Raw genomic sequence first — 13,456 nt, forward strand, 5'->3', positions numbered from 1 at the left:
GACAGGGACAGAGAGGCAGTTGAAGTGCTTGGGGAGCTTCCAAAGGAGAATGCAGAAACAGAAATCAACAAAAAAGATGAGGGAGGCACAAGAGTGTTGATCGTGAAAATGCAGAATGAGGGAAGCAGTGACGAAAAGAATGGGGATATTCATAGCCAGACTGAGGTGTATCATCGAAGTTCAGAAACTTGGACATCTGAAGGCAGCAATGCAAAGACTTATGAGAAAGAAGTAGTGACCACAGTGATTCCAGAGGTTGTTAGGCTTAGCCAGGAGATCTCAAAGCAAGAGGAGATTGGAGAGAGCAAGACGGATGAGGGGGGACTCAAAGTGGTTATCGTGAAAGTGCAGAATGAGGGAAGCAATGACGAGCCAAGCCAAACTGATGTGCATCAGCAGAGTTCAGGAACCATTACATCGGAGATTCTTGAAAGACACAATGCTAAGAGTCAAGAGGAAGAAGTCCTGATTACAACACTCCCTAGAGTGAAAGAGGCTGTAGTCCTATGTGAAGAGCTTATGAAGCAGGAGATTGAAGAAAAAGACCTTAGCCAGGCAGACGAGGGAGCACGGAAGGTGATTATTGTAAAAGTGCAGAACGAAGCAGGCGATGGTGAAGATACCGAGGTTATCAGTCGCAAAACCGAGGGCTATCTGCAGAGTTCAGAAAGTTGGACAACTAGGGTTCTTGAAGGAAATGATTTTAAGAATAAAGAGACAGAAGTGGCAACAACAGAGGTCCAAGAGGTGAAAGAGTTGAGGGAGTACATTGGGGACATCTCAAAGATGGGGGAGGTTCCCGAAAGTGAGACAAGCCTTACAGATGAGGGAGGACATAGGGTGGTGATTGTCAAAATTCAGAATGAGGGAAGTGATGATGGAAAGATAGAGGATATCAGTAGCCAGACTGAAGTCGTGCAACTGATAAGTAGCCAGAGTTCAGAAACTTTGAGGACTGAGTCACCTGAAGCTAATGCAAAAGTTCAAGAGAGTGATGAAGTGTTTTCAAAGGCAGCAGGAGAAGTTAAAGAGGTTGTCAAGCTGCTTGAGGATATCTCATATCAGAAGGAGATCACAGAACAAGAAATAGAGAAGAGAGATGATGGAAAGAGAGTGGTTATAGTCAGAATGGAGAATAAGGGAGTCAATGACGAAAAGAAAGAGGTGCAACCATACTTGGGACACCAGAATTTGGAAATTTTGACGACTGGGTCTCCTGAAGGCATTGACACAAAGATTGAAAAGGAAGAAGAAGCAGCTACAGAGATGGCAGAAGGGGTGAAAGAGGTTTTTGAACTGCTTGAAAATTTTCCAAAGCAGGATGAGATTGCAGAAGAAGAGATAAGCAACAAAGAAGAGGGTGGAGTGAGGGTGGTTATTGTCAGAATGAGCAGTGATGAAAAGATAGAGGATGTTGGCAACCAAAGTGAAGAACAGCCACAACTTAGAGGCCATAATCCAGTCACTGAGACTTCTCAGAATCTTGAGAGAAACTATGAAATAAGCCAGGAAGCAGAAGTTGCTCTTCCAATTGTTGAAGAAGGGATAAAGGATTTGAAAGAGGTCCTAGGACTGCATGAGGAGCTCCCAAAGAAGGAGATTGGAGAACAAGAGATGAAACAAGATTATGTGGAAGACAAAAAGGAGGATATCAGTAGCCGAACAGAAGTGCAACCACACTATAAGGTGTCAGAAACTCTGTTTCTTGAGCGCAAGGATGCCAAGATTCTGGAGGAAGACGTTGCAACTAAAGCATGCCCAGAGGTTGCAGGAGAGGTGAAAGAGGTGATCAGGCTGATTGAAGAGGTCTCAAAGAATGAGGAGACTGCAGAAAAAGAGACAAGTAAGATAAATATTGGAGGCGAAGAAGAAATCAGAAGCAGAGTTGAGGTGCAAACTTGGACGTCCAGAGCTCTGGGACACAGCAATGAGAAAAACCAAGGGGAAAACATCTCAACTAAAGCATCCCCAGAGGTTGCAGGAGAGGTGATAGAGGTTGTCAAGGTGATTGAAGAGGTCTCAAATAATGTGGAGACTGCAGAGAAAGAGACAAGCAAAAGAGATATTGGAGGCAAAGAAGAAATCAGAAGCAGAGTTGAGGTGCAAACTTGGACGTCCAGAACTCTGGGACACAGCAATGAGAAAAACCAGGAGGAAAACATCTCAACTAAAGCATCCCCAGAGGTTGCAGGAGAGGTGATAGAGGTTGTCAAGGTGATTGAAGAGGTCTCAAATAATGGAGAGACTGCAGAGAAAGAGACAAGCAAAGGACATGTTGACGATATTAGAAGAATTGAGGTGCAAACTTGGACATCTAGGACTCTGGAAAAAAATAACAGAGAGAAGAATCAGGAAGAAGTAACAGGAACTTCAGCTTTCCCAAAAGTGGCAGAAGAGGTAAAAGAGGCCATCAAAGGCATTGAGGACATCTCAAATAATGGGGAGTTTGCAGAAAAAGAAAAGGAGGACAATTGCAGTCAAATTGGGTTGAACCAACCAGGTTTAAACACCCAGATATCTAAATTTCCTCAAGACGATGAAGTGAAGTGTTTGCATAAAGATGCAGCAACTACAGCTTTTCCAGAGGTGATGAAAGAGGTGAAAGAAGCTGCAATGCTGCTTGAGGATTCCTCAAAGGATGTGCAAATTGCGGAAAAAGAGATAAGACTGAAAGACGAGGACAGAACGTCACAAAGGGAACAGGAAATCAGTAGCCAATCTGAAGTGCAACAAAGAGTCAAGAGTTCAGGACCTTTGACATCTGGGCTGTTTGAAGCCAAAGATGCAAAGACTCAAGTGGAAGAAAAAGCAACTGCAGCACTTTCACAAGTGAAAGAAGGGGGGCAGGAGGAGAGAAAGGAGGAGGGACTGGCCACACCGGTTGGGCAGGTGAAAACACTGATGGTATGCGACCTTGCTCCACCCTCCTGTCAGCCACATGAGTTGGGGGAGGGGTCCGAGGCCAACCAGACCAAGGAACTGGGAACAGAAGACCACCCTAAAGAGGATCAGCAACTCCCAGGCCAGGAGGTACAATGTTTGGCTGACAAAGCCATAAGCAGCCCTGAATATATTCATGCTGCCTCTGGTAACTCGAGTACAGTGGAGGAGAGGATCACACCCTTATTTAGAGAGGCAGAAAAGCAAGTTTCACTCCTTGCAGAAGCAAACAAGACAGTAAAAGTGAGCACAGAAACTGACAGAAGCCCAACAAGTGCAGTAACAGGTACTTCAGGAGTAGTGGAGGTTGTCACAAACAGCGCTGAGCTGCAATCAGATGCCACACAGATTGAACACAATAGGGCACCGCAGAGGAAGACTGAGTGGGCGGATACAGTTACAGAGAAGACCGACAGAACCAGGACGGTGCAAGAACAGGTGGCAGTCGTGCTGTCAGACCTGATCGAAGACACACAACTTCCTGATACCAACGCTGCAGAGACGCACTTGGAGAAGAAAGAGCAACCGGCAGAACCTAAACCTGACCTGAATGACGGGTACGTGTAGAGTCTTTTTATGGTTGTTCTAAGTCTAGTCCTGCTATGTTAATGACAACTGTGGGGATGAAAATGTGCTCACCTTGGTCATGATGCTGTAAGCTCTTGTTTGAGTTTAGGTTTTGAGAGGGAAAATGCAACAGGTGAGTTATTTTACACACATTTCAAAGGTGTCAATTAGTAAATTGGGGCTTTGCTGCACTTTGTTTTCACTGGTATGTACCACATGTAGCCTTAGGGGTGTGTTTGACACCTCCAGTCGTGTTGAGTTAAGGTGATACACTGTACTGTGCAGTAACGATATTAAGCTTAACATGGGGGACCTAAACTGTCTTGCCTTTAATGAAGGCATGATGTCTAAATGATTCAGCTGACAGAAAGGTTAGCTCTTGAAGCTGTCTTGTCTACCAACAGAGCTGTCTACATACTTGTACCTTTGAACACACCCTTTATAAGGTGCCACATGCTGAGTGGTTTAAACCAACATCACTGAATTTGAGACCTAGCCTGGTGGCTATTACTGTGGAAAGACTTCCATAGAGTTCTTAATAACCAGCCTTGATATTGGGTCTCAGTCTGAAAATTACATCGCTATCTTTAACTCAAAGAGTGTATCTCTGCAGCTACAAAGCCTATTTAATAATAATAAAGGCATCATATTCAAGGAAACCCATGAGAGATTTATTAAGCTGTTGAAGTGTAAGTACATACGTTACTTTGTCAGAATGAATGAACTCGGCACATAGCATAGATTAAAAATATAATTGTTGCTCAAAAAATTAGGGTTTAGGATGGATGTCACCTAGGAATGATGCAGTTGCAACTCCAAATCAAACTTTTAAACCATGAGCAAACACTCTAAAATCTCTAGATTTGGCACATTTTGGTTACACTTGGCATCATCTATCTATATGGTCATTACTTAGCTTGGTGCGTGAGTTGTGCATAGCCTACGCTGTATGCTTCGGGTCATTGTCTTGCTGAAAAATGAATCTTCAAAGCTGCAGTTCTCTGGCGGACTGATTAAGATTGTCCTCCAGGATTTTTCTATATTTTGCTGTATTCATTTTACCCTCTATCTTTACAAGTCTTCCAGAGCACACCCATGGCATGATGCTGCCACCACCATGCCTAACAGTAGGGGGTGGTGTGTTTGTGGTGATGTGCAGTGTTTGGTGTCTGCCAAAAAGAGTTGAGTTGCTTGGAGTGTTCCTTGTCTTCATGGTGTTATCGTGGCCAGGAATACTGATTAACCAGTGACTAGGGGCGTAACGATTCATTTATGTATATCGACCCCCCCCCCCGTTGACAGTGCCTGCCTCAGGCAGCGTCCTCAGCAAGCTAGCTGCAAGCTAACTAAGTAGCAGCAGTGGCTTAAAGTTTTGCAGCTGAGGGAAAGAGGATATCCTCTCTGCTGTGTGGATATATTTGAGACAGATGCTACTGCAGGACGGATCTCTCCCCTTAGTTTGCCAACTACATCTACGTCTTTATCTGTATATAACCGCCGTATGAGATCGTTCACGGATAAAAACACTCCACCCGTTATGGCTGAGGAAGCAAGTGCTGTCTGCAGCAGACTGCAGATACATAAAGAAGGAGAAGTCCGCTGCTGCATATCTCCTTTGATACACTTATTTTACATTGCTGTTTTACATTAGATTTATAATGAAAATATAAGCTGTCCAAACTTGACTTGGTTCAAGCAGGACAGCTGTTCTCTGTACACCCCCACCCCCTCACTCTTGTTATAAAGCTGCATATCACAGGAACGTCTTTTATAAAACTTTGCTCTGGTATTTTGTTGCACCTTTTCATTTATTTAAATCAAGGTTGCAATAAATAAAAAATGATAAAGAATCATTATATAGCATCATATGCCACATATTTAACCTCATTTAAATCTCATAAGATGAATGAACTACAAAAATGAACTAGCTACCACATTAATAGGCCCCTGTGTAAAGTATGAAGAACTGATATAGAGCAGAAATATCTGTTGAAGTCCACGTGTGTAAATAAGTTTAAGAAAAAAAATCTAAAATGGGAACACAGGCCAAACATTTTGATCATTATTACAAAGGGTTGCAGAAAATGTCCATAGCTATTGGTGCTTTAGAGTGATCTGGGGATGTGAGGAAATAAAATGTTTGGTACTGAAAATATTTGCTGTTTTAAATCAATATGTTTTAACACAAATGTGCATAGTTGTGTTCCTAATTTAAAGGTAATCAAGGGTAATTGGGTCTTTGTTGTTTTTGTTAAAGACATATTTTTATTAAATACAGAGACGTGTCAATAATTTAATAGCAGAAACTGTTTTTTTCTGTAACTGTGAAATTTTTGCACAAAATCACCTGATATCGATCCTGGGCCCATATCGAATCGAAATCATAACATGACAGATTTTGTGATATCGGAAAATATTGTATCGTTGTCCGAAATATCAAAATCGTATCATATCAGGATGAAGCTGGTGATTTACACCCCTACCAGAGACTAGACCTTCCAGACACAGGTGTCTTTATATTATAATCAGTGCTTACACATTCTCTTCACTCAGGTGATCCCTATTTCACTAATTGTGAGACTACTAGCACCAGTTGGTCGACCCTCTGTTGAATAGGTCAGTCACTTTAAAGGGGGTGTATATATATTCACTTATTTAACCTTGTTCTTTTTATTTAATTGACATTACTTTGTAGAAAACTGTTTTCACTTTGACATTAAATTGTTTATTTGTCAAAAAAGCCAAATTATTTTGACCATGAATAATTTATAAAATGATTAAAAGGGTAAAACATGGGCATGAATACTTTTGAAAGGCATTTAATATAACCATGGTTTACTCTCAAAACTCTTATTGACAGCTGGGGTGTTTTGGATTTATTTCGATGGCATTCTGTCATGAATATGCTGCAAGATGACTGGCAAATAAGGGAGTAAGGGTAGGGTTATGTTAGGTTTAATATAAGGCATGGCCACTTGCACACAAGAGACTTTCAGATTTTCGATGTTGGAGAGAATTGAAAACAAGTTTTCAAGTTGTACCACCCTTGTGTCTCCATACAATTGGGAAATACCTTATATAGGCATTGCATAATTTGATACTGCTAAAGCAGATACAGAATGGAAGATTGAACAGACACAGGGCCAGGAATGTCATCTTGAGTGCCCACAGATTTTGGCAGTCATATCCCAGTTTCAATTCTCTAAGACCTCCAGTTCCCCAGTTTTAAGCATTCAAAACCTGTGGCTGAAGGTGTTAGCTGTCTTTTAATTGTGACAGAAATTGTATCAAACATCAGTTTTTGTTTTTTTCCCCAGGTAATTACAGATTAATTTTATCTTCTCTCGATTTACAAGTCAGTATAATAAGTCAGTGTTCCCTGACCTTGCCTTGTCTGCCCTAAACTCTGCAGCCTTCTGCTTCAGGTGGACCATTTCAGTGTATGAGGTCACTTTCCAAGCCTGTACCCATGTATCTTGGCTCATGCAAGCAGTGATACTAGACCTGCTCTTACTTACAATAATGTAACCCTTAATCTCATATCCTATAACCTGTAGTGCAGGGCTACATACCAGAAAGCTCATCTGTTTATTAACACATTCATGATCAAACACAGCTATGTTTTAGCTCTCTAGCAGTTTTATCTGAGGCTGTCTATTGATCAAGTGCTGAGCTGGAACAGTTGATGTTCAGCTAACAGTACAAAGACATTTGAGATGTTTTTTTAAAGGTTTTAACCTTGCAAAGTGACTTTTCTTCATATTGCTTAATGACTTGTGGTATATTTAGACCTGTTTTTGATTTTTAGCCATATGTTGAAGAAAGGCAGACATTTTAAAGAAGCTTGATTTGAAACCTACAAATTTGGTGTGCTGCTACATGATTAGAACAGCTCATAAACATCTTCTGTCTCATTTAAAGGGTTGTGATTGCTGTCTATGTTGGGTTTAGTGTACAAATCACAGACCTAATCCTTTAGTGTCTGTTTAACATTGTACAGCCTGCCTGACTCCTTATTTATACAAAGTATTACATCCAAGTTGGTCGTGATGCTTTATTTGCTCTGTTTTGAATCATTTAAGCCACAAGGTGGCAGCAAAGACTTAACTTGAATGAATGAAAGACTGCCATTAACAACAGAGCCTGTAGCCTTGGAAGAGAATGAACTTCAGGTGCATCAGAGCTGTTTTTCTGTTTTATTTTGACTGTTTTAAGAAAGCCTCAACAAATCTGATATTATAGAAACAAAACCTGAAATAAGACAGACTTTCCAGCTATGATTTCTAGCTTATTTTTGTCATTAAAAATTATTATTGTTATTATTATTATTATTATTATTATATTATTTTATATATATTTTTTTAAATGGCAAACAGTGACAGATGGCTTGGTTTGAATCCGGCCTGTGGCCTTTACCGCATGTCTCTCACTGCTCTCTTCCCCATTTCCAACTCTATCCACTGTCCTCCTCTATCCAATAGAGGCATAAAATGCTCAAAAATAAATCTTAAAAAAATGGCTAACAGTCCTCTGTCACTTTAGATATAAACAGAATCTGGGGGGGTCTCTGCATTACTTTTGAAGTGAATTTTCAATTTGGGCATAAAAAACCTGAATGCATGCACCACAACTTTGAACAAACCTCAAAATGCCCATTATCTTACAACTTTAACTGCTGTGGGTGTACCGGTTCAAAAATGGTGCCATAAAAAGATCACTGATGTGACAAGATGTTCATTTAAAACCTAAAATGTCATCATTTGGGGACTTCCATGTGTTAAGAAGTGACTGTGAAATGCTGTGTGATCTTAGTGCCAACAGGGGGTGTCAGAGTAATATGCAAAATGTGGGTGATTATGTGGCAGAACTGAGAAAGCTGGTGCAGGACTGTAACTTTGGTGATTTGTTGACAATGACGCTGAGAGGTCGTTTGATCCGTGTCATAGATGAAGACGAGAGACAGTGGAGGCTCCTGTTGGAGGCTGGACTGACTTTTGAAGAAGCACTCAAGTTTGCATAAGCAATGGAGGCAGCAAACAGACGTTGTGGATTTACGTTACATAAAAGAAGCTGGTAAATGATATAGAGTGACGGGTCAGATGACACACCACCAAAGGCCCAGCTGGACATTAGAAAATGCTGCAGATGTGGTGGAGAAAATCACCTGGCCAAAGACTGCAGGTTTACCAATGAAAAATGTAAAGACAATACTACACAGTTTAAGGGGAGAAAAAGAAGTATGATAAGGGAGCTGATTTCATACAAGGTCCGTAAGCCGGAAAACACCACATATGCAAACCTTGCACACTGAGACTGTTGCATTTTATTTGTATTGTCTGTTATCTGTTACATACTATGGTTGGTGTCCACATAATACACAGACAAATTAAAGTGTTTAAAGTGAGGGGAGGACAGAGATGGGAGGGGGGAGTTAGCATATGAGAGAGAAGGAAGCAGCAGGTGCTGATTTGAATCATCTATCATCCACTTAAATGTCTTGGGCTGGTGCGAAAAAATGCAAAAAATCTAACCTGTTCTGACAAAAACAATGATTTTAGCACAAATGCAGCAGGAATTATTTCTCTAATGTGCACAAGAATGGGACAACAAAACAGACTCAGTGTGCAAAGAGGTCTAAAGAAGGTGACATGGCAGTGTACAGTCTGGAGGAGATAGTCCTTTCTAGAGAAGAACCAATCAGAAAAGAGCTTAAAGGGAAAAAAACGTAACATTTCAAATAGACACAGGCTGGGATACACTATAATAACAAGGAGGGCATTTTACAAGTTAGTAGTGGATGGAGACACTACCATTAACACTTTCCCTTGCCAAATTCAAAAAGGTGGAGAAAATGTTTCTCTTTCACTAAACTGAGCGTACTTAGTCCTACACTTGAAAAAAAACAAAGTTTCATGTAAATAGGCAGATGTTCACTTACAGATCACTGTCAGTCTTTTCTATCGTGGTGTCCTGAGGAGTGATATGAGATTTGACAAGAAATCCCACCCACCTGTCAGGGAACAGTTGTAGGAAAAAAGCAGAATTTTGTTAATCATTGCAAAAATGGTCTTTCTTCAGTGTAAAAGATGGTTGTCACATCTGCGTTGTTGTTAAGGCTTGTTTTTTTAACTTTAAGGAGTCAGAGACTTTTTCGAGTAACTTTGTTTATTTTGAAGTGTCAGAGAGTTTTGAAATGTTTGTGGTAAGTCGACATCTGAAGCCAGTTGAGCCACTTGTAGTTTTCAACTCTGAGCCTTTGTTGCTGAGCTGTCTGCTTTGTTTTCCATTCATGTGTGACTGGCTGCTGTTGTCTGACAGCTTACCTGAGACACAGGTGGAATGACAAAGTTGTGGAGAATGTCCGTGGTTGAAAATCCCCGTCAGTAAGCAGAACGGCAAGGTTTGCCCTGTTTTTGTTTTTTTGTAACACCTTTCACTTATCAGGACATTATAAATATCCTGATCTTTCAGTGGAGTCATTAATCTGACTCACTTTCAGGCTGAGAGTAAATTTTGATTTTTGACTGTTAGAGGGAATAAAAGGCATTTATCCTCAATGAATGGATCTATTTATGTCAGTAAAAACAGATCAATAATAAGAAAATATGGACAAATCACTTGTTGTTAGGCCTTTAGGAAGAGTTTTTGACTTGCATTATATGGACAAAAGTATTTAGACACCTGCTCATTACACCAGCAGGAAAAATATTCATTCTGGAGATCATTTTTTAGGTCAGGCACTGGCTCACACTCTCCAGTCCAATTCATCCTAAAGGTGCTCAATGGGGTTGAGGTCACGGCTCCTTATAGTCCTTGCTTTGTGCAGTGGGGCACAGTCATGTTGGAATAGAATACAATACAAGAATAAAATAGAAGAACATTATTTAACCCTGAAGGGAAATTCAATAGAAGAGGGCCTTCCCCGAACTGTCGACACAAAATTGGAAGCACAGCATTGTCCAAAATGTCTTGGTAAGCTGAAGCACTAAGATTAGCCTTCACTGGAGATAAGGGGCCCAAACCCTGAAAAAGCCCCATACCATTATCCCTCTTCCACCAAAGCTCATAGTTGATACAATCCAGTCAAGCAGGTCACTCTCTCCTGGCATCCGCCAAACCCAGACTTGCTCATCTGACTGCCAAACAGAGAGGTGTGATTCTTCACTCCACATAACATGTTTCCACTGCTCCAAAGTCTAGTGTTGGTGTGCTTCACATCACTCCATGCGATGGCTGGCTTTGGACTTGGTGATGTGAGGCTTGCGTGCAGCTGCTCGCCCATGGAAACCCACTCCATGAAGCTCCCGCTGCACAGTTTCTGTGCTCACTTTAATGCCAGTGGGAGTTTAGAACTCTTCAGCTAAGGAATCAGCAGAGTGTTCGTGGCTGAGTTGCTGTTGTTCCTAAATTCTTCCACTTTATTTATTTTTCTAAAGATATTTTGGGGCTGGGGGCATTTTTACCTTTAATTGATTGGACAGCCAAAGAGGAAATCTCGGGAAAGAGAAGACGTGCACCAAATGTGTCGAGATTGGGACTCCTCGACTAGTGCATTGAGGACTGTAGCCTCATGGCTTCTGCTCTAAAAACTGAGGTACACTGGATACTGAATACAATGTCATTACTGTCCCTGTTGGGGGTAATGGTAAGGCGGACAAATACTTTTGTCCTGTTGTATGTCACTTGACTCCAGATCAGTAAATAGAAAAGTCCAACAAATGATTTCCACCTTGTAAAAGAAGAATCACTCTGCATATTTCCAACAACAAGCTTTGTACTCAACTCTTTTAAGATTTAGACTTTAATGATAAACAACTGTATGTAATACTGATTTATTCAGCTTGAAAAAGTTGGTGTTGGAGTTCTGTTTGTCTTTAATGCTTCAGCTGTTTCAATGGTGCAGAGGTTGAACATGAAATTACATCAACTATTCAAATCTGAATCAGGACACTGAACTCCATAATGGTTTAGCCCATTAGCTGTGATGTTTTTACTACTGCAGTTACCTTTAACACAGTGACTTATGATGTTCAAACCTCGCTCATGTGCTCTTTCCTGAGCTCAGTAAAGCTGCAGGGCTTTTTGGAGTTTGACATGAAGACAGATGGTAGCTGCAGCAGAAATCCCAACAGTCACAGTGGCACTACGGTACACTCTGTGCAGCGTTCTCTAATCCTGCTGTGGTTATGCAGGGAGAGGGAAGTATAAACAAGTAAAACATGCCACACATGCACTGATAGACTTCCAAATAACTTGTGTCTGTTTCCAGATTCATTTTATAATTATGACATGAAGAAGCACATGAGCGTAAGCCACGGCCTGCCAGTGTTCTTGATGCTTGCTTGGCTTCATCTGTTCAAAAGGAACTCAAACTGGCAATGATTCAAGATCAATATTATAAGAGGCTACACCCAAGATGCTCTGTTTGCAGCCTGTTGGATTTTTAAACTGTGGACATTTTCTCTTTATTACGAGGAAATTGTTTAAAAATCCTGAGCATCCAGGTGTAGCTTGTGACAAACACATGGTTGTCTTCTTGTACATAGATGCACTCAGAGGAGAAATTGAAGCTAAAAGAAATGCTTTTTGTTATTCTAGGTGTTGTAACTGCATTCCAGCATTGTTTTCTACAAAGGTTTAGGAAAACAAAGAGAATTTTTAGGATCTTAATCATTGCGGAAAGAAAAGTTAACACTCAGGCCGCAAAAATGTCAAGACTGACGCCTATTTGAGAACCTGACATGCCAGATAGACTGTTTCATATGTACAGTACTTTCAGAAAGTACTCAGACCTGAACTTTTTAATCCTTATGTTGCAGCCTGATGCTGCCATCAAAAAAAAAAATTATTAATCTACACTCAGTACCCCATCATGACAGAGTGAAAACAGAATTTTGGAATTTTTGCTAATTTATTAAAAAAATAAAAAGAAACTGAGACATCACTATACTAAGTATTTACACCCTTTGCTAAAAACTCAAAAATAAAGCTACTTTCCTTACATTTCTCTTGATATTTGCTGACATTGGAGTCCACCTGTGTCAAACTGCATTTAATGGACATTATTTGTAAAGGCATACACCTCTCTATAGAAGACCTCATAGATGACAATGCACATCAAAGAGAAACCAAGCCAGGCAAAGGAACTGCCTGCAGAGCTCAGAGACAGGATTTTTGCAAGGCAACAGGGCTTAGGAAGGTTATATATCAGTTGGGTTGACTGAATACGGCCTGCCTGTCTGCAAACGACAGCTTCCCCAGGGCCCAAAACAAAAAGGTTGCAATCTTTTGATTCTCAATTAGAAAAAAGTGGAAGCTGGCACTTGGTGTAAAGATTCAGGTTTGATCAGCTGATCTGATTGATTTGAGATTATCCACCCCGAATAAAAGCCAATTTTTAGATGCATCTGTAGATTAGTTGCAGAAATGAGAAAACTCATGGTTCAGCTTTACATCAACAACACAGAAGTGGCAGCATGATGTGCTTCAGGTCATGTGACTAACAGCACATCTTGCGACGTGACTATTGCAAATGTGCACATTGACAATGCAGTTGTGAAACAATCCATTTTCAGCCCATTGTTTACTGGCTTGCAGTACAACTAAATTACACCCATAGCTACTGTCTTTTCTCTCCTAATGATGCTGATTGGTCCAGTCATTCTCTGACCAGGAACAAGCATTTCAGATTTGTAAGATGGATCTGCCTGTTAACATCAGCCACATCAGCTGAAACTATACAATCTGTTACTTTAATGATCAATTGTATCAAATAAGATTGAAGCTTTGACAGAGACTTTTGTTAGAAAGGTGCATCAGAGATAGATGAATCCAACAGAAATGGACAGAAAACTTCTGACTGCCCATATGATCCAAACTGTTGCTAGCATCCCAGCCCCTAAGTGTATTTGTGCAATTTAGACTGTGTGAGTAGGTTTGCTTCCAATTT

The 13,456-nt window shown here is 40.7% G+C and overlaps 1 protein-coding gene across 1 annotated transcript in view; it reads left to right on the plus strand.

Moving 5' to 3' along the window:
• The first annotated feature begins 1,189 nt into the window (after window positions 1-1,189).
• The window catches only part of LOC121523235, a 48,640-nt gene continuing 36,373 nt past the window's right edge, over window positions 1,190-13,456 (plus strand). The window contains exon 1 of the mRNA XM_041808025.1: window positions 1,190-3,497. Coding sequence (XP_041663959.1) covers window positions 1,267-3,497 — 2,231 coding nt within the window. The 5' untranslated portion in view covers window positions 1,190-1,266. The remainder of the gene's footprint in view (window positions 3,498-13,456) is intronic.

The sequence above is a fragment of the Cheilinus undulatus genome, linkage group 16 (assembly GCF_018320785.1).
Source record: "Cheilinus undulatus linkage group 16, ASM1832078v1, whole genome shotgun sequence".
NCBI lineage: Eukaryota > Metazoa > Chordata > Actinopteri > Labriformes > Labridae > Cheilinus > Cheilinus undulatus.